Below are 21,524 nucleotides of genomic sequence, written 5' to 3' on the forward strand. Positions count from 1 at the left end.
GAAGACTCATGCAAAAACAGGAGAGGGGAAAGACTGGAGTTAGTCTTTTATAGTTTGAAGGTATTGTAGTAATCTTGCTTTTCTTGTCTTAAATTATTTAGATTGTATTTTGATTAGTTCATTCATACAGGTTTGGAACCTGCAGAGTTAAAGAAAGAAACCACCTCAGTACGACAGCATCTTTGATTTTTTAATGTAGAACTTAATTCAGTCTTTCTTATTGTAATTCCAATATCAATCTCTTTTCCTTCCATCTAGGCCATGTGTTTACACAATGGGATCACCAATAAACAACCGAGCCCTCTTTCCATGCCAAGAACCACCAATTGCCTTGTCAACATGGCAAGCCTCAGTTCGAACAGCTGCAGGCTTTGTTGTGTTAATGAGTGGTGAAAACTCAGCCGAACCAGTCCAGCTTCAAGAAGGTGAAATACATTTTTCAAGGCAAATTATTTTCCATACTTTTATAATTAGAAATCAAGCTTGGTAAATAAGTGATTTGTGAAAGAATGAAGACCCTAACCTTAAAAACACTTCCATGTCTCTCTGTAATCTCCATGTCATTCTGTGGAAAATTTACCTGCTCAAGGCCTCGGGATAACTTCATAAGTATTCGAAGTATCTACATTTCTGCATTTCACTGTGTTGCTTTTTTCTCCCTCTGTATTTCCAAACCTAGATTTAATTCTTCATAAATTGTCTTTATTTTAATCACAGTGTACTCAAGTTTTGTAGATGCAAACCTTTTCGGGCTCTCAACACCTTCAAGCCTTGGTAGATAAGTATCTTTCAGTTTTAGTTTTCAGTCTGAGTGCAGTTCAGCATGTGATTAGAAGCAGCCATTGTGCCATATGTGTTGCCTGGAATACATGGAATATCTGAAGTATATTAGGTCAATGCCCTGAAAATCTGATCTCGGTGGGGTTTTTTGCATTGATAAAACATACCTTTTTCAACAGCAAGTAAACAAGGATTTCTTATGTGTTGGTTATACTTTATTATCTAAGCTTCTTTCTGCACAGAGAAGGAAGTTTTTAAGGCTTGTGTAAGTTCTACATGTAATGAAGTGGATCTTGTTCTCGTGAGTTTTGATATAATCTGTCAAACTGGGTCAGTATCTTCTAGTGTGAGTAGGTCTGATGAGACACAGCGTGAAAGAAAAGGTTAGAATTAAGCTTTTCTGGGGAAAAATATCTTCTGTTTCCCTTTAAATAGACAGGTTTATTCTTGAGCAGAAAAAAAATATGAAGTCTCTTGATTTGAGAATCACCAGTTAATCCATTTTCATGGAATTGTCTGGTTATATTTGGCCGTATATGGGGCCTCTTTGAAGGCTTGTCTGTGCTGGTGAAATATGGAAAACTGCTGTGATGAGTTGCTCAGTTCCCTTGGCAAATAATACTTTCCTCAGCATCAAGAAAGCAAGGACCCCCTTGACTTCAGACTAGGATAACAGCTTTTCCATCAGTGTTTAACTAGCTTAATGAGAGACCCTCATTTTCTTGCTTACATACAGCTGGAAATTAAAAACCAGCAAGCTGTTTGGAATTGTAAAAATTTAAAAAACTAATACAGAGGCAAAAAGGGAAAGGAGTAATATTCTGAGGAATGTTTTAAAATGCAAGTAAACTCAAGATTTAAGTGTTAATCTGAAGCTTTAGATAAATTCTTAATGAATTTAGGAATTCAAATTCATGAGTTTAATTAATAGAATCTCTAAGTGTTGAAAAGTTTGAAATGTTCTGTTGTTTTAAATAACCTGTCCACAAAGATCTTGTTGTTTGACAATTCTGGGAGGTATATGAAATGTATCCAGCTTAAAATTTTGTCTTTACACACCAGAAAGCCTTCTAGGGTATGTTCAATTTAAATAAGTTTGACAAGTTGTTTACATACAGTATGCTATTGCTAGTGCTGCATATTTATAATATCATGCATAACTGGTAGAATAATAAAATCTATTTTTTAAAAATGCAATTTATTGGAAAGAATTAGCATTTTGGTAAGCAGTTGTGAATAAATTTATTTTGAATAGAATTACAAGTTAGTTGAATTTTTTTTTTCCTTTTAAAGTAATATTTAAAACCAGTGAGTAGGCAGACAGTAAGACAACACCAAGCAAAGTTGATTCCTTCAAGTTTTTAGAGATCTGCATCCTGCTTCACAGACACACCTCTACATGTACAGATGCAGTAATCCAGCTGGGCTAGGTGTACTCTTATATGCAGGTTCCTTATTTACCACTTGTTTTTGGAGGTTTTGTCAAGAGTCTGTTTCCTCCTGTATGTGCCATTTTTGCATTCTGCCTCCTACAAAACTGTGGTTGATGCTATCAAGTGAAATAGAGGGAGCCCACGTTTGTTTGAAAATAGTGTTAGAACACTTACACAAATAGAAATGGTAACTATTTGAGTATGACCAAAAGTGCTTAAAATACCTTGCATCCTTTATGGAGTACTTAGGGAAGTTGATCAGAAAAATGCAATTAATAGTGCCTTTTGGGAGAAAGCTTGATGGGGAGCACTACATGTGTGTGTAATGTGAGTCATTTAAGCATTAGATTTATTTTTCTACATTTGTCAGTTTTACTTTCCTTCAGCACGTTACTATAACACATAGAAGCTGCAAATACATTTAGTCAAAAACACCTTTCTATTTGTTTAATTCATATTCAAGAAGTGGATATTCAGCCATTAAGTGTGAAACAGATTGGCTTGCTTTTTGTGTGGTTACTCTACTATGATGTAATCCTTGATCTTGTTTTGATGCCTGCTCTGTAAGTGAGGAGTACACTGGTACTGAGAAAAAATGGAGTGCTAGAAGAGCCCCTGCTCCTGCAATATAGTTAGCAGCAACAACGTTTGCTGCTAACTACACTACTGTTGCCTTTGCATGTGCTCCTCACTTTCCACAAGGTGAAACAAGAATGCAGTACTCGTGTTGGTTGACCTCCACTAGGTATCAGGGTCTACAGCATGTGCTACTTATCTCTCTGACCCAGTGCTGAGCTAATGCTCTGGCATGAATGTGAGGGAGCTCTGTGGGGAGTTCTGGTTTTCAGATGAGATCAAAAAATCCTTACAGGTCACAAAGAGTTTCTGAAGGCTGGAGGGTTCTTAATCCTGGTGCTCCAACCAGAGAGTAGTTTTTACATAATTACTTATTTAGCTGCACATTTACATATTAGCACTAGCTCTTACCTTGTAAATCTATTGCTGTGTGAAGCTATTTCTCCTTTTCTGTAGAGGTAGTTGAACTTTGTGTTTTAGTTTTAGTAAACATCAGCTGTATTTTGTGGTGTTTGTGTTAGTGCAAAGTATTTGACAAAATATATACTCATAAGTAAAAATGTTCATAATGTACTTGCATCTGGCTTTAACAGATATAGCTTTGGCATTTTTTTTCAGTTATAATGAACTCTACAAGACTCAAACAATTTTAGTGATGTCAAAGATAACTGAATGCATTAAAAATTCTAGGAAGTAATTACATCATTCGTCATTATTATTTCAAGTAGGAGAAATAAACAATTTTTAAATTGTTCTTTTGCACAATTATAAATAGATTAAAATTTCCTGCTCTCATTAAACATTTGCATGGAAAGTTTTTCACTTTTAACTAATAGAATAGGTGATTGTTGCTGCATGATTAGTGCAGTTATGACACAATAGATTTGCATTGCAAAACTGAAAAAAAAATCAGAATTACATTACAAAAGTGTTTTGAATATATTATAATTGCCTAAAAGATTTATGTGTAAGGATCAAGTTGTTTTAAAATTGCATTACAAGTACAAGGCCTGGGGTGATCTACTTCTATTTTTCCCATGGACTAATCCCAGCCCAGCCTCTTGCTTTTCCCAATGTGTTCTCACTTAGTCTGAAGATGTTTTTATGGTACAAAATGCTGTGTTTGGTAAAGAAAACCTCGTTTCAGTTGCACTGTTTTCTGTTATCCTAGAGATGGAGCTGTCTCCAAGGCTGACACTGAAAAGCACAATGCAGCCGGAGGATGGGGAGAGCAGCAAAAAGGAGTTGAGTGAAGCTTGTGATCCCAATCTGTGTGCTGGGGTAGATTATAGGATACAGATGAAGGAAAAACAAAACAAAGCCCACTGATGTGAAGATAGTGTAAGGAAGGAATTGAAGTTATGGGAGAGGTCAGGCTGGGGGACAATCTTACCGGCAGTGAGAGAAGACACAAGGTTAGTGAGTTAGTTAAGCTGTCTTTGAGGCAGTGCTTCATGGTTCTCTCCGAGAGAACTTCTGCCAGCAAAAAGACCTTTTCAGTCACTGATCAGCAAATGCACTGCTTTCCAATCTGAAGGATTCTGTGGTTCTATAGGAAGAACTCACTTGTTGTGCCCATGCGTGTGATTTCAGTCAACAACTGTAGGACAAATATACATGTATCTACATAGTTCTTGAATATGAATGCAGAAGGCATCAAAAAGCATTGCAGGTTATGGACTGAGCCCTGGGTAGATAGGCAGAGACATTATAAAACTTCGATCTCGCTCTGGGAGGATCCATAGTTCACATGATTCTTAAAATACATGCAAAGTAAAAGGGCTTTGGCACCTTAATTCTTTTTGCATTGGGTCAGCTCTAAGTATTCTGTTCCTTGCTAATTTGTATAGATTTCTGAATGTAGTACATGCTGTTCTCTCTGGACTGCTAATCTGGTTGCCATGCCTTTTAGACATTCTGTTCAAGCTGTTTGTAGGATGTTTTCTTTAGGAAAAAAACCTTCTTGCTTGCTCTAGCCTGTCTTACTAAACTTGTTTCTCACTGTAACCCTCTCTGATCTCTACCTAGCACAGGCCAACACCCTTTCCTTTTAGACAATCTCACAGTTGTGAGAGCCTTCTCCTTTATACCTCATGCCATTTGGAACAGTTTTCTGTAACTGCTTTTTTACTTCCATGCTTTTTTCAGAACATAGTTGAAAACATGTGACAGTTTTTCCATTACTGTTTTCTTTGATATTATTTAATTCCTAAGTTTTGCAATTAACATAACTACATGGAGCATTTGTAATGCTTTATAGAATTTAGATGTAACACTAAGTGCAGAACCTCTGAACCTTCTCCTGTATGTATATAAGTTAATGGCAAAGTTGTTACTAACAACTAGTCTGTGTAGGCTTGGGCCTTTAGCACAGTGTCTGTCAATGAAACTCTGTACATCAGGAATTTGGTATTCTGAAATAATATATTGTTGCTGCCGTGGACGACCTTTTTCTCTCAAAGTGTCATTTGCTTGTCTTGGCTTATTTGTAGCTTTGTTAAGTTAATAACAATAAAAAACCAAAAGGCAGAATGAAATTTGGCAAAGTTATCTTCTTTATTCGTAAGGTTTTTGGAGCAAATAAGTCCATTCTGCTTACATACTGACAGGAGCTTAGGAAAATTACAGGAGTAATATATGTTCACCTGACAATACTTACAAAAAGGTTTTTGATGGATTTTGCCTAAAGTGGAATGGGGTGAAGGAGTATAAGTGGTTTCTAGTGCATATGAGGGGCAAAGACTTTATCTGCCTCCCAGAAGACTTCACAAATGGTACTGTTTTGTCATACTAAATAGGAGGTAGAAAATTTGTTGAGGCTAAACTAAGGATTTTTTTCTTTGTCCTTCCTTTGGACAGCCTGATCTTCTTAGGTCATTAAGGAAGGAAATCAAGTGATGCTTTGCAGCAGTTGTCTATTTCCTATCCTCTGTGCCTTGTGGTCTCCAATTAGTTGTGGGTTTTTTCTTTTTTTTCCCTTTTTGGTCGTGTTCCATAGTCCTAGTCAGAATACTTTTGCAAAAGAACAAGTACTAGGGTTCTGTCAAAATAACTGAAGTTTGTATGTTTTCACGTTGCCCTAGCTACCGTCATTTGCACATGATTCATCAGATTGTAACTCATGCTAGGTTCTTTTCCAGATAATGAATCTATTAGTATGGTGTAGTAATGGTGCATTATGACCATAAATTAATAGGTGGATGTGATTCTTAAACTGTATCCTTTTTAAAGGGATAAACAGAAAATCTAAGCAACATCCACCTTATAAAAATGTGTTTGTACATACAGTAATCCTATGCCATACTCCTTGTCTCCTCACATTGTGTTCCCATAATGATAGAACTTAGCATATTTTTACCTTCTAATAGATTCTTGTCTTGTTTTAGCACCTTCATGGGGTAACATGACCAAGTTGCTGACTTAGGTAATATCTTGTCTGACTCTAAGCTTTGATTTCTTACCAGCTGGTTTACGTATTATGTACCTCAAATAGCTGAGTACAATTCACAAACATTAGTGTTATTTGTTAGAACTTGCCTATCAGTTTGGTACTGCCCAGAACACAAAGGGAAGGTTTTGGTTTGTGTGAAATAATAATACAAACAAGACGAAATCATAAGATAGATACAAGGTTGAAAGAGTTGAATTTTAATGTTGTGTGTGTGTATGTATTTAAAGGTGTTACTAGATTTCATGTCTGATGCAGATTTCATGTCTGTAGTAACAATCATGTCAAGTTGCATTAATAACATCCCACTTATGGATGATTTATTTACAGGTAAAGACATCAGCAGAAAGAGCAAAGTTGCAGGTGTAAGTAAACAGAACATAGAAGCCATGGTGGTTTCATACAACTGTTCTTATGTGTCTCAATGCAATTATTTTTATTTTCTCCATACCAGGAGAGGTAAGGTGGGAGGTTTGGCCCAAAATGTCAAGTACATGAAAATGTCAAGTACTTAACATGTGCTGTAAGACTCATAAGTCTGTGCAAATGTTCTTTTGTTTACAGGTATCTTGAGCTGGTACTACTATGTGTCTATGCCAATGCCAGCATCCACCTTCACTATTGCTGTGGGGTGCTGGCAGGAAGTTAAACAGCAGTCCTTCAAACAAAAAGCTGCTATTGGAACAAACACTGAGTTTTCCTTGCCATCATCACAAACTGATTTAAGGTTGGTGTTTATAATATTTTTGAAAAATTAGATATATGGGTAGCATTTCCATCTACTCTGTGGAATGTGAAAATGAGTCATATTAGCGCAGGAATCAAAATAGAACTTGTTTAATCTGAACAGAAAAATCTTGACAGGAAAATAATTCCAAAGGCATTATTTCATGGGAGTGGTTCTTTTTATGTGAAAGCAAGCTAGCTAGTGAGCAACAGGGTTTGTGAATTCCACTGTCTGCTAGATTTGTATCCTGTATACTTATCACTTGGCTGCAGCAATGCCTGGTGCTGCCTTGTTTCTTAAAATACTTGACTCAGTCCATTCTGGATACGTAATGACTCCTACTACAATATTGCCCACTTAGTTTTTTGTTCTGCTCGGGTCTCATTGCCCAGTTAGAGCTGGCCTGTGCAATGGTTTGCCTGCGCTGACATGTAATGACCAGGTTTATGAAAGATCTAGTACAGTGGTCCCATAAAATAGAGTTGGACCAATGATTCTGAGCTGGTTTTGACCAAACTAGTAGAAATGTAATTATTTTGGATACGTCTAGTCCTCCTCCCAGTCTAGTTAAAAGTAGTTGAGTTTGAATTATTACAGAGTGGTGGATGAGCAGAACAATATATGCCTGAAAATAAGAATTGAAGAGAGAAAACAAGTTTCTGGAAAAATACCATTTGCTTTCACATGTTTTCAACTTAGCAGAAGTCTCAGACATGGGACTTGATTTCCTCATATATTACTCTCAGCTTTTCAAATTCATACCATAGCATCACAGAACAACCCAGGTTGTAATGGACCTTGAAAGTTCATCTGGTCCTTTCTTTCATGGGAAGGAGCTTAGATAAATATATCTAACACCCACTGGCCCTTGTCTTGGCCATGTGAAGAGAGCAACTCTGTGCCCTTTATAGATGCCCTTCAAGTACTGAAATACTGTGATGAGGTTCTCTTTCCTCTTCCCTGAAAAGGCCTAGCTCCTTCTGTCTTTCCTCACAGGGCAGGTTCTGCAGCCCTTTGTTCATTTTTGTGTCTTCCTTGAATTGTGAATTCTGTGGGTGCTGCCTGACCAGCTGTGCTCGGAGCGTGCTGATCCTCTCTGTCCCCCTGTCTGCCAGCAGTGCCCCTGCAGCTGCAGCCCAGGCTCTGCTTTGCCTTGGTAGCTGCAGTGCCACACCAGTGACTCGTGGCCCAGAGACTGTCCCTGAACTTCCTGTCCCTTTCAGCAAGGCTGCTCCCCAGGCACGCAGTCACAGCCTGCGTGGGCCCTTGGGTGATGCCAGCCCAGCTGCAGCTGTGCCCTTGTCTCTGCTGCACCCCACACTGCTCCTGCCAGCCCCACCCTCTCAGCCTGTCCAGGTCTCTGAGATGCCTCTCCCTTCTGATGTGTCCCACCTGAACAGCTAACCTGTTGAGGGTGCTTTCAAATCCATCATCCAGAATGTTTGTGAAGATGTTGAACAGTATGGGGCCCAACACAATTTCTTGGGGAACTCCATTTGTGACAGGCTGCCAGCCTTAGTGAAAACCATTGATCACCACTCTCTAAGTGTGGCCTGTGCATCAGTTTTTGTACCCATCTTATAGACCACCTATCCAGTTTTTATGCTGCCAATTTGTCCAGGAGGAGGCTGTGGGAAACGGTGGCCAATGGTTTGCAAAAGTCCAGGCAAACAAGGTCCACTACTCTTCCCACATCAACAAGAACTGTTATTTTATTGTAAAAGGTGATTTGGGTTATAAGATTTTATATATGTAACTTTATTATTTATTAATTTATTAAACTTTATTATTTAAGTGTTAAACATTTTTCTGTTACTCAGTTTAAAATTTTGCTGAAAAGATACTTGTCTATTAGACAGCTGTTTTGAATAATACTTTTGTTAGCATTAAGACAGTGGAACAACTGAGACTTTGGAACTTCAGGACTTAAAATGGATGTTTTTGTTGGAATTTAAAATTAAATTATTCTAATGGCTTGCAGCTTGGCTGATTTTGATGAAAAATGCTAATTAATCTTGAGGATAAAAATTTTCATACTTTATGTAGGATCAGTAAGAAATATCTGTTCTAATTTTGAAACAATTTATAGGTTTGATGAGCTTCTAGAAATTGTTTTGTGTTTATTTCTTTGCTACTTATATGTTTATAATATAAGCATTTACAGCCTCTGCAAAAATAAGCTGTAGATGTATTCCTCTCCAAAGTACAGCACATTTGGTAATAGGAATTTATTTATTTATTTATTTTGATGCAAAAGATTATTCTGGCTCAGTGTTGATAGATTGTTAAGCATGTGTCTCAGGTAAGATAGTGGGGATGAACTCTAGAGCAGCTGGAAAAGAAAGGAATTCTGAAAGAAGCTGTTGAAATGTGTAATGTAATTTGTGTCCAGGTGCCAGTGAGTTTGACATAAGGAGGCTGTACCAAAGTAAATGTTAAATGGAGCTATGATGTTTATAACTTTTTTTCTCCCTGTGGTAATTAAGGAATTGGGAATCTTTATAAGAGAAATACTGGTAGTTTTCATGTTCCTGCCTAATCTCAACTGTTATTATAAAATGCAAAGTGACATTGTTTCAGAGTAGAAATATACTAGATTAAATCATCCTTAGAAAAAAAAAAAAGTGTAGTGACGGATGTGGTTTCTTTACATATGTAGTCAATGAAAGGACTTAGAGTCCACTTCTTTGACAAAAAGACATGTAAGGTGCTAAGGTGTTAATATTTCAGCAAATTCTCATCCTTTTCTACATGTCATCATTTTGTTTCCTTTGTCAGCATGATCTTCCAAGCATAAGTGCTTTGGGCAATGCTAGGTGCTGTACCTGTTGAGGCATAGTAGAACCAGATTACTTAAACTGAAGTTTCAAACCAAGGAGAGGCTGTACACTGTAGAGAACATAGGCTAACAGGTGAAAACATGAAGCTGATTTCTGTTTAGATAGGAATCTATTTGGGCAGATAACTTATTGTGAAGGTATATGACTCAGTGTTTAGGAAGAATTTGATTTACCCCTCCTTTCTTCCAGTGGAGCTCTAAATAGCCTGTAAAAGTACTATAAATTAAGGTTGACCTTATGTGGTATTATTGAATGTCTAGCATGATAAGCCTAAATTGACATCTACTGGGGTTTTTAATATCATCATCATCATCTAATAATAATAATATTTACTTGAAGCTTCTGGAGAATTTTTATAACAACAACAACAGAAAAAATTCCTCCTGGAATTGGAATTACATTTATTACATTGCAATTGAACCTAAAATACATGTATTAATGTTATGTTAATATGCATAGAATTTTATTTTCGTAGCCAAGTTGGAATAGGAGTTTTCTGAGTAAATATTTTTGTATTCTTATTAGTTCTCTTTACATATATTTGGAACACTTATTCTTTTGATGCATATCTGTTATAAAAACAAGGTGTGATTCGTCTCTCCCTTTAGTTATGAGTTCTTCTCAAAGTGGTGCAGATGTGTGAACAGGGTGAGAATGTAAGTGAGCTGGTTCTATGGAAATTAATTCTGTCATTCTGATATCTAGAAAATATCCTTGTCTTAGTATAGTCAGTTGTGCATATTTCTGATATCACAATTAAGTATTGTTTTGTTTTGTTTTGTATTGTCAGGTGGCATGAAGAAATCTGTGGTCATGTGGAATATCCCTGCCGTTTCCAAAATCCTGCTGCCAGGTTGCAAGCAGTCATTCCTTATAGAGTCTTTGCTCCCTGGTGCCTTATGGAAAGCTGTGAAGAATACTTGCTTCAGCTAGTTCCTCAGTGCCTCTCAGCTGCTTATGCCACACTGGGTACCCACCCCTTTTCCAGGCTTGATGTTCTGATAGTTCCTTCCAACTTTTCCAGCCTGGGAATGGCTAGGTAAAGAAACTTATTAGTATCTAATCTGCTGTATTTTGTTAGACTCTTTCTTACCGGCCAGTTAACAGTGTCAAGTTGCTGTCAATATAAAGTTGCTAAGATACTTTTCATAAACCAAACTTAAAACTCTTGTTCTTACTTCATGTGCGTAGGTTCGTTTACTTCCTTGTGACCTTTAATTTTAGTTTTTACAGGGCATAGGGAAAGGAAATATAAGCTTATTAGAAATCTGGGTGTGAATTTTTACGTTTGTCAGACTGAAATTCTTTAGTTGGTTCTGTTGATCTAAATACTTGATGTCATTGTCTTGTTTTCTTTTGGCATTGATTTTAGCCTTATATTTTTACAGAATAGTAGTATGTTAAAATCCAAATCAAGAGTTTCTTCATAAGCATTTCCAATGTGTGGGTTTCTAGTCAAACACTTGCCTTCAGAAGCTGAAGGCAAATAGTAAGGATTATATTATCAAGTTTTCATGGAATTGTGAAGGCTCTCAAGCCCATTCAGGTGCTCTGAATGGCATCTGTTCCCTCCAGCAATTTGTCTATACCACTCAGATTGGTGTCATCAGCAAACTGGCTGTGTGCATTTGATCCCACTGCCTGTGTCAAAAATAACGGTGCCAGTCCCATTACTGACCCCTGAGGATACCACTTATCACTGTTCTCCATTTGGACAATGAGTCATTCACTGCAACCCTTTTGAGTGTGGCCATCCAACCAATTCCTTATCCACTGAGTGGCCCTTCCATAAAATTAAGGTCTCTCCATTTTATAGACAAAGGTGTTGTGCAGGACAGTGTCCAATGCTTTTCATTCAAGTAGATGACATCAGTTTCTTTTCCTTTGTCTACCACTGTTGTACCCCGTCTTAGAAAGCCACCAAACTTCTCAGGCATGATTTGTCAGTAGTGCAGCCATGTTGGCTGTCACCAATCACCTCTTTATCTTTGATGTGCCTTGGCATAGTTACCAGAAGGATCTGCTCCATGCTTTTGCTGGACTGGCTGGCCTGTAGTTCCCCAGGTCATCCTTCTGTACCTTTCTAAAAATGGGGGTTGTGTTTCCTTTTTTCCAGTCACTGAGAACTTCACTTATGTCAATAAGATCATGGCCTCACAGGCCATGTTTATTCCCCATGCTGCATGCATTAGCATGGAGGCTTTTAAGCTGGGCCCTTGAGGAAACTGACTTACTGGCTGAAATTCTTTTGTGCTGCTCTTCAGGTGCCCTTGTGGTGACCTGTGACCTCTCTCCAGGCTCTGGACATCATATGAGTGGGGTAGATTGAGGTTCCCCTTCCTCAGCAACTTTAGTTTAAAGCTATCTTCACCGACCTGGCAAGCCTAGGACTGAAGATGCCCTTACACTTCTCTGACCAATGGGCCCCATCAGCAGACCAGGTTTTGCAGAGCGGGTCCCATGGTCCGAGTCACCAAATTCCTGGTGACTTTAACCAGTCCCATAACCTTTAGCTGATTTGACTGCCCCTTTCAAGCTGTAGAATTTTTTCCCTACAGCTTTCCTCTTGCAATCCTCTTTTGGGTTAAAAGTAGAAGAATGTGTTGGCACATTAACAATATTGTACAGTTTTTAGTAGAAGTTTACTTGCTTTTAAAATTTCATTTAGGTCTAGAAAATGTAAAACTTGAGCATTTAGTCACCCTCCTCCGTCACACAAGGCTCGTTGCTTTCTAGATAGCTTTTGCTGGTTACCGAGTTTTCAGTGATAGTTCTTCACTCAGGGAAGGCATCAAGTTGGTTTGTGCACCTACCACAGATTCTCCAGTTCTTTGCCTGGTGGTTTGATTTGAAGTGAGGTGTGGTACTGTGTGCCATATTCTTGAAGCCATATGAAATTTGCTGCCTCTCAGCAATCTTCTGTGACTTCAAAGGCATGGTATTATAGGGTTGCCACAAGGCCTTGCTATAATTGGGAAAGAATCCAGCCATTTGACTTAAATGTGAGATAAGAGCAGGGATCTGTGGAATCATGAAAGGCAGAACACATAAATAGTTCAAAATGAAAGAGAAAACAGATAGTGATGTCTGGGCCAAAGTTACAGCACACAGTAGGAGAAATCTTCACAATTTAGTAGTTGATGTGCTATTGCTCTGTGGGAAATTCTCAGTGCCTTCCCTGCATGTACCTTTCCCAGAATTTATAGGAAAAAGGTACCTGCAGGGAATTCTGTTACATCTTTCATTTTCTGAGTCAAAACTGTATGTTCAGAATACTATAATTGTGTTTTCTTTGTGAAGGAGATGAGCAAAACCTGTGCTTTTATTCCCCTATGCTTCATCTAACCACTGTCAGTTCCAAGCAATCGATATAATTGAAAATAAGGATGAAAGAAGGGTTTGCATGCTTCCTGATGCCTGTCATTTAACAGTGCATCAAGCCAAACACAACCAACTTTTCAAAATTTAACTAATGTAAGAACTAATTTAAGGTATTTAAATGTCAAGTTGTATTTGGGCAGGAGATTATTAAGTGATTCATAATAGCTCATTTGTTCTTGTCTGCAATTTTTCCAATAGAAGCTTCTGTGTATATAGCAAGCTACTTAAATGGTTAATTCCTATGCATGCAATGATAATTGCCTAAATTGCTTAAGCTAACAATAAGCTGTGTGCAAATCCATGTCAAAACCCACACAAAGAAAAAAAAGTTAGCAATTACCTTAAAAAGGTTGCTGTAGTATTTATTTTTTATCTTCTAGTCTATCTGTAGCAGTACAAAAATAATACAGCATGCCAGCACATAGAAGCTGTTGTTATGAGAACTCTAATTGGACTTCTGTATACCAGGGAAGGAAACAGACATGAATTTTAGTCATTATCTGAAGTATAAGGGCTTTACAGCATTTGGTACTTTTATTTGTTCCTCCATTAATTATACTTACTGTGCTTTTCACATCTCAAAATGCTTTTTCTTATTTAGGAGAGATATTTCCCCAACACATTAGATTGGTATGAAATTATGATAGTTCTTGCCCAGAATTATCTAATTAGGTGTTTTGAACTGTCTATTTCAGTGGCAGCTACTGTGGGTCAGCTGTGTTTCTCTTGAAGTCTGACAGATGCATTATGAGCAAAAGCATAGTTGAAAGCATAGTCATTGTACTTGTTTTCTGATCATATTTTCCCGTGTTTTTTAATTTGCTATGGACTTTTGTACGGAAATATATAATAATTACAATAATTTCCTCTTACTTCCTATAGATCTTTGAAAATGGAGGGTTTAGTTTTGCACACTTCAGTTTTACAGTTTTAATTTCAGTGATTTTGTATAGCTTCTCCTGAATTCATGCTAGTAAAAGAATGATGTGGCCTACGCATCTTTGTTGGCGATATTATGTTGAACTCTACAGAAATTAAATTAATAAAGCATTGTGGGCCAAATTTAAGTAACTTAAAAGCCTGAGATTCAATGCTTTCTCTAGAATGTTGAGAATCTCATGAACATGTAACAGCAGTTAGTTATCAAATTATAAGTTCTTTCACTAGCAGAAGAGAGTGAATTGGAGTAAAAGGAGTAGGGAAATGTGTCATACTTCAAGGCCCTAGAGATTCTAATTAGGTTGCTCATGGAAGAGATCCCTGACCACACACTACATTGAAAAGTGCCTATCAGTCATGCACTTGGCAAACTAAGACATTAAAATCAGATTAAAAGTAGCACTATGTGCCTATCATTTATGCACTTGGCAAACTAAGACATTAAAATCAGATTAAAAGTAGCACTATGTTTTCATGCTGTTGATGATATTATACTTATTGAGGAGCTGTTGACCCCATTGGCATTTAAACATCAGAGGTATTTCACAGTTGCCGATGCTCTCATATGAGCCAGCAGTTACTCACGTGAACAGAGCTGAATGAAAGATTTCAGATGAAAAGTAGGGTAATTGTGTATTTGCTGCTTGTTTGGGCTCTTGAAATCAGTTCACTCCCAATCCAGTTTTGTTGATCCCCTTTGAAATCCTAGTGTTTAGATGTGTCTTCTTAAAACTCAATTTCCTTTCTTTTTTTCAGAACCTGAAGAGGCTCTGAATTCTTTGTTCTTTTTCATTCCCTGAGGAAAAACATGCTTTCAGATACAGAAAGGCTAACTTTTAGTGCCGCCTGAGCCTGCATTTGAGACTTTGACTTTCCTTGCAGTGTTTAACTACTTTAGCTTTTTCACAGTCACACCAATCCCTTGTGTTTCTGTGCTGTTAGAAACAGCTTAGCAGCTTTCTGCTTCTTCAGAGCAAATGTGCTGATGTTTATTTTACTCTCTTGAGAACTGTAAGCCTTTGCATTCAGTTGAAATTCTCTTTTTGAAACAATGGTTTTTAAAATTTTGTTTCCAGCACGCATTGTTTGAATAATGTAAGATTACTGCTTTTTCTTTTTGAATTACTGTATTAATGTACTAGTTTGTAATAAGTGCTAGCACAAAGAAATGTTCTTATCCTAGTACTATGTATAAATAATCTTTCTAGGTGCATCACATATTGCTGGGATCTAGAAGAGTATGATAAGGAAAGTGTCCTTTGGTATATAGCATGCTCCCTAGTTTTTCTTTAAACTCTTAGCACTAATAGTAACTGTGGGATAGAGGGACATCTGGTCTAACCTAGTTCATCTGTACTTACAGACAATTTTGCCCAGAAAAGCTAGTGGAACCAAAGAACTTCTGAGCAAGATTCTGACATTTTCAAAACAGGATTTTAGGTTATTTGAATTCTATTTAGGCTCTAAAATTAGTGGCCTTATTTTCAACTATGCTGGACACCCTTGAAACTCAAATGGTATTTGATGATGAGAATGCTTGGAATATTTATAAATCAGTTCTGCTTATATAGCTGACTAAATATGGATTTAGCAACCCAGCTTTAAATTCCTCTTCACAAAGATCTTACTCTTCTCCTCTCACGTTAAAAAATTGTCTATGGTACATACACCTTTCCTCTTTGAAGAAAGAATGTCTGTTTCTTCAAAAAATGTTGTATCAGCAGAACTCTTGAGTCTTTCCAGTCTATGTCACCAAGGTTGTTAACTTCTTAAATTGAAAAGAGAGAAGGCTGAAGCAGCCTCTTTGATCAGTGCGTCTGTAGCCATCCTTTGTCTGTTCTGCATGTCTGCAGTGTTATGATTTCAACTGATAAGCCCATAGAAAATCAGCCAGGACTACTGGAAAATATTCAAATGTCAAAGTTAAATGTAAAACCTTTAGTATTGTTCAGTCTTGCAGAACTGCGTTTTACTATTTGATACAACTCTAGAAGCCTTTTTGATAGAAATGTAGACACACTTTTTTGCACATTTCCAGTTGTTTTAATGTGACAACATATTCGCAAGAGTAATCCTTTAACATTTAGTTTATTTTTTGCATATCACTAGTTGGTTATCCACACAGAAATAATCATGTACAAAATATCAAGCAAAAAGTAAAAATACAGAAATTGAGAAAGAAAAATTGAGTCTTAGCTACGATAGCATAATTCAGAGTATGTGGCTGTACAACACAAACATATGGATTTAGTGGCATTTAGAAGTTGCATGAATTGACACAAAGAGGTAACTGGGGCAACCACCACTTTGCAGCTGAAATGCAAAGAGTAGATTTATGTCATTGACCCACTAACAACATTGGGCAGAGACCCAGAGGAACACAGGCTCTGTTGGGTTTAGTTCTTCCCAGTGCAGAGACCCCCAGCAACACAGCCTCCTCTAGGCTTGGTTCACCTGAGTGCACAGTGGGGCACCTGCTGCCTGCCCCAATATATCTCGTGCACACACCGTTCATTACAAGGCAGTATTTTTATGATCTTGCTCTCTCCCAGCAAGAGGCTGAAGCATGTAGAGCGTTACCTCTGCACAAGAATTCTACGTCTCCAAACAGGTAGAGAATGAACACTAGGCATAATAAATGGAATTTTATAACAGTGACAGTTGTAGCATTCCCGCCTGCAAGGTTACTTAGAGAGAAACTATTCTCTCCTTCTCACCAAATCTTCTGGTTTTAAGCCTTTCTTGAAGATATTTGTTGACTCTTAGCTGAAGTCTGAAGTATGTGTTGATACCACTGCAATCACTGTCCTCCATACAGTTGTGATTTTGGTGTCAAAACAGAATTTGGAGTACTTCAGGTGTAATGTATTTCCTTATAATGTGCCTTGTTTGTCTATTAACTCATAAGCGTTAAAGCTACAGTTTTAACAGAGAAGCCAGATGTGTGTTCTGGAGCATCAGGGGGATTTCTTTTGCATTTCTGATAGTTTTCCAAAGAGGTTTCTCAGTGCTTTTGGACGACAAGGTACAATATGTACCTATCATAAGATACTTCTCTTATGGGATAGTATCACCGGAAGATAACATCTCAGTCTGACATTACTGACCAAAATTAATACAAAAAACAATGTTTTAGAACATGTGGATTGATTTATGTTTCAAGTATGCAACTTTACATTGCTACTGTTTGTAATTTTATGAGACAAATAAAGAGTATTGTTTTAGGAGTTTAAAAATCACCTGCTTCTTTTGCTGTGTGGCACATGAATTCTTAAAAGGGCTTTTGGTCATTGAAGCTGTAGAGGTAGCGGGGCTCTTTTGATGGTACTGTAGAATGGTAACTGCATGTTTTTTAAATTCTAGGATTAGAATTATGGCAGAGCCTGTGAACATCATTATAGTTAAAGGTGCCTAAGCATTTCCAATATAAACTTCTATTTCAGGGGTTTTTAGCTGTAAAGCCCTGTTCCCAGCTTAAAGCTGATATATAGTTGTTTGGTTTAGGAATAATGGGTGTGGCTATTGTACACACATGTGTGAGAGGCCAGCATGTTTCTATGCTTATTGTATTTGTACATCTATAAACAGATATGTCATGGTGAGGGAAGTCTTGGACTCTCAATATGAGGATCAGCAAGCTCCAAATTTATTGATAGGCACCAAACATTTATACACAACAAGTAATAAGCGCATGCATATTCTGTAAGCTAAGCAATCTATTGGTTATACTACAATATCAGCTTTTCCTCATTCTTGAGAACTTACATTTCTGTTTCTCACGTCTCTTCCTCATTACTGTTATCGTACCACAGCTATGCTCAAGGACACAATGTTGTTGCAGGTGCAGAAACTCAGATTAGCTGGGTTTGGTACTTTCCCAGTCCTTGGTCAGCGAACAAGAGAATGTCTGCGTGACCTCTGTCCTTTAGCCATTCCTCCACACAGATATATACACTATATATATAGTGTATGTGTATGCCTAATATATATCCATACCTGCCCTTTATATATGTGTATGTATAGGTGTGTAGGTAGTACTAATGATTTTATTTTTGTTATATGAGTTGCTTGGCATTTATAAAGTAAAAGTATAATTTTCCCTTAAAAGTGACCTGTTTACAGAGAGCTAGAAATGGAGAAATGAGAAAATTAATTGTCACTATTGAATACTGGGTTTGTGATTTTGAAACTAATTTTCAGAATTCTTTCTCCCTGTGTCTTACTTTATCTCAACTTTTTTCTCCTACCAACAGAGACAGATAAGATGATTGAAAATTACTTTTGCTTATAGATCAGTAGCAATATAGTCTATCTATTGTTTAATATTCAGTCAGCAACATTAGACCATTCCACCTAACTTTCTGAATAATATAAATAGTAGAGTGCTCATAAATGCAGATATTTTGCATGTATATGCTGTGAGTGGTAGAAAGAAGAGAAATGCTGCCAATTGTTTTGAAGACATAGGCTTAATTTATAAAGGGCCAAAAGAAAGACAACGTTCAAAGAAGCCACAGGCTTCTGTCATGCAATTATCTCTGATCTGACTTGCCATACCAAGTACGCGAAGCTTTCTTAGTCTCTATGATAATTACTAGTAGTCTGCAATTTACCAGTTCCACCTAGTAAGAACCTGATCCCTTTCAACAGATTTTAGATTTTAAATGTAGACTGCAAGACCAATCATACTTAAAACAAACGGAAGTATGGTATGCATTAAATCCATGCATATTCCTTACCTCTGGCATCAATTGCCCGGTCTTTTTGCTGTAGATTTGGTTTCAAATTGAAACAAAACCCCACCAAAATTATGCAAACAAATTGGTGGGTTTATTTTCCTCTTTGTAGTTTTGTTTGTTTTGTTGCTAACAGGAGTATGGTTTAAGGATCCCTAGCCCTTTTCTTGTATGAGTTGTATTTTCAGTACTTGCTGGTGACAGGCTCAGAGGAGGCAAAGAGAAGTCATGTTCCTAAAACTCATGATGTTGTTGAGCAAAAACTATGCAGTCCTGTCCTTATGAGTAGTAGTGAGGAGTATGAGCAGTTGAGTGTTCCATTCCTAAGCTCCATCTTTTTCTCTGTCCAGGGAAACTTTTTGGTTAGTCACAGAGAGTTGGGTAGGCAGTTTTGGTTTGCCTCTCCTCTGCTTGCCTACCCCTGCCTGGAGCAATAGTTTTGGCTACAACTATGACACCACACTGTGCCCAGTTTTGGGCTGCATGTTTATGACAGAGACACAAAGTGAATCAGGCCTCTGCCAGCATTATTAGCAGGTAGGAGAATATATTGTATGAGAAGACGCTGATAGAGCTAGATTTGTTCAGCCTGGGAAAAGACATTACTGAGACTAATCACTGTCTCCTGCTTGCCTGAAGGCATGGTTGCAGAAGAAGAGCACCAATGCCATGGTTCTCTCAGAAATAGGGAAAATATTTGAAGCAACATTCACAACTTGTAGTGATAGATTTCAGACTAGATACAAGGAACCACAGTTCTTGTAGATAAGCACTGAAACAGGTGGTCCAGGGAGCTTGTGGAACCTCTGTCTCAGAAGGTAGTGAAAAGAGGCCTCTTCAAGCTTGATTTTCTTCCTGAGATTCCAAGCCTTCAGTGCTTTTACCTGTGCTACTCCCTTGGTTTTATGTTCTATTACAAATGGCACCTCCCCCTCCATATTACCTGTATGACTCATTGATGCTGCCATAGTACTTTGAGAGCCTCTCAACAATTGAAGTACTTTGTTTTCAGAAAATCTGGGGAAGTGGTAGGAATGTATTCTTATTTTGCAGGTAACTAATTGGTGGGTGTGGATGTTACAGGAGATCTTTTGAAGAAACACATATTTCCTAATTCCTTTCTCCTGTCCTACCCCTTGCAAAGGTAAAGTAAGGAACTGTAACCATATCTTTTGGACCTAAACCCAGTGTTCTAAAATTTCACCAGCTGTTCCAACCTTTTCTTGTTTGTGATAGTAGGTACTAGCTATCTTCCAAGTTGGAAAGGTATGCTCCAAACTTCTGGGCTGCTAGGACTAACAATAATCTGTCTTTAATTGAAATAAGGTATAGTATTCTGATTTCATTATTACCTCTAATCCTGGAAGATGAAAGTTTCACATGTAGAAGTTCCAGTACGCTAAAAATAATAACAGCTATTGAAATAGATGGTCAGGAATGGAATTTTGAGTTACAGTAGGTCTAATATCCTGATAGAGGGTTCTAATATTAGTCTTATTGCATATGGTGTCATCTTCTATGGAATGTTTTGGGAATAGGCTGATTCTATTAAATTCTTTAGAATTAGTTTCAGAATGTGGTTAAGCTTTGGAAATGCCCACTAGGTACTCCTGCAGCATGATTAGTTCAAGAAAACCTGTATATATGCTATTGTGAGTGTGGGTAGTGGTGGTTTCATTTAGTGGCACAAGTTTTTGTCCTATGTCATTTTTACTGTATAATTTAGTTGAATGAAGAGACATATTTCTTTTAATGTTTTTTGTTTGTTTTCCACTGGGAAATCGTTTTAGGTGATGTACAGCTACAATATGGGGCATTTCATTAGTGATTAAATTTAAGTGTGGCTATCATGATTATTTTTCTAAGTATTATCTTTCTGATTATGTATGTTGAGCTCAGACTGAACCAACAGTATAGTATTCTACAAGAAAAATGTCTTTAATTATTTCCTTGTGCATCTCCCAATCCCTTAAAAATCCCTACAACAGGCAAGCAAGCAAACTCCTCTTGCCTCCTCTTCCTCCTTCAGTTCGACAACAAGTGTTCGTGCTTAACTCTGTAGAAAAATATTAATCCACGAGCCAAAAATCACTTATCTGTTTTAGAATATGTAATTATTTGAAATAATGTAAAAGTAATTTAAAATGCTAAACAGGTGCAAAGTCTGTTCATTCTCCAAACATGTGACATACACTTTATTATTGAATCTGTTTTAAATCAGTGCCTATAGTTTTGGTTTGGTTTTCCACTTAATGTGTCCAAAGAAGCAACTTAATTTTGCCCATACAATTTCAAGATCAGCAACCAGGTAATATATGCAGATGATGGATTTTCTTATTTTTATTGTACTACAATGAATGTTATGGTCCCTGTAATGCTCTTGAAATAATGAGTAATTCCAGTAAGTTCTGGGTAGATCTGTCCTACGTGCATGAGATCATAATTTGTTTATGAAACTTCAAGTTTTATGGCTAAATCATAAAAAAATATAGAGGTGGGTGTCCTTGTAAATATTTGTACTTTCCAGCTGTTAGTTGAGATGATGCAAAAACCACTAATGTTCCTAATTTTGTTGAAAATAGGAGTTCTTGTGGAATCATTATTAACACTGTGGTTTAGAGCCTGTTGCAAAAAAGCTGATTCTAGTGATGGCTTCCTCATTTA

General features: G+C 37.3%; 1 protein-coding gene across 6 annotated transcripts in view; it reads left to right on the top strand.

Annotated features, from left to right (window-relative positions):
- Nucleotides 1-21,524, top strand: part of AOPEP (aminopeptidase O (putative)) — a 184,957-nt gene that overhangs the window by 15,638 nt on the left and 147,795 nt on the right. For all 6 annotated transcript variants that reach the window (XM_084225973.1, XM_084225975.1, XM_084225976.1 and 3 more), the window contains 3 exons: nt 259-425; nt 6,802-6,964; nt 10,595-10,843. In XM_084225973.1, coding sequence (XP_084082099.1) covers nt 259-425; nt 6,802-6,964; nt 10,595-10,843 — 579 coding nt within the window. The remainder of the gene's footprint in view (nt 1-258; nt 426-6,801; nt 6,965-10,594; nt 10,844-21,524) is intronic.

Source organism: Fringilla coelebs (genome assembly GCF_963513975.1).
Source record: "Fringilla coelebs genome assembly, chromosome: Z".
Lineage (NCBI taxonomy): Eukaryota > Metazoa > Chordata > Aves > Passeriformes > Fringillidae > Fringilla > Fringilla coelebs.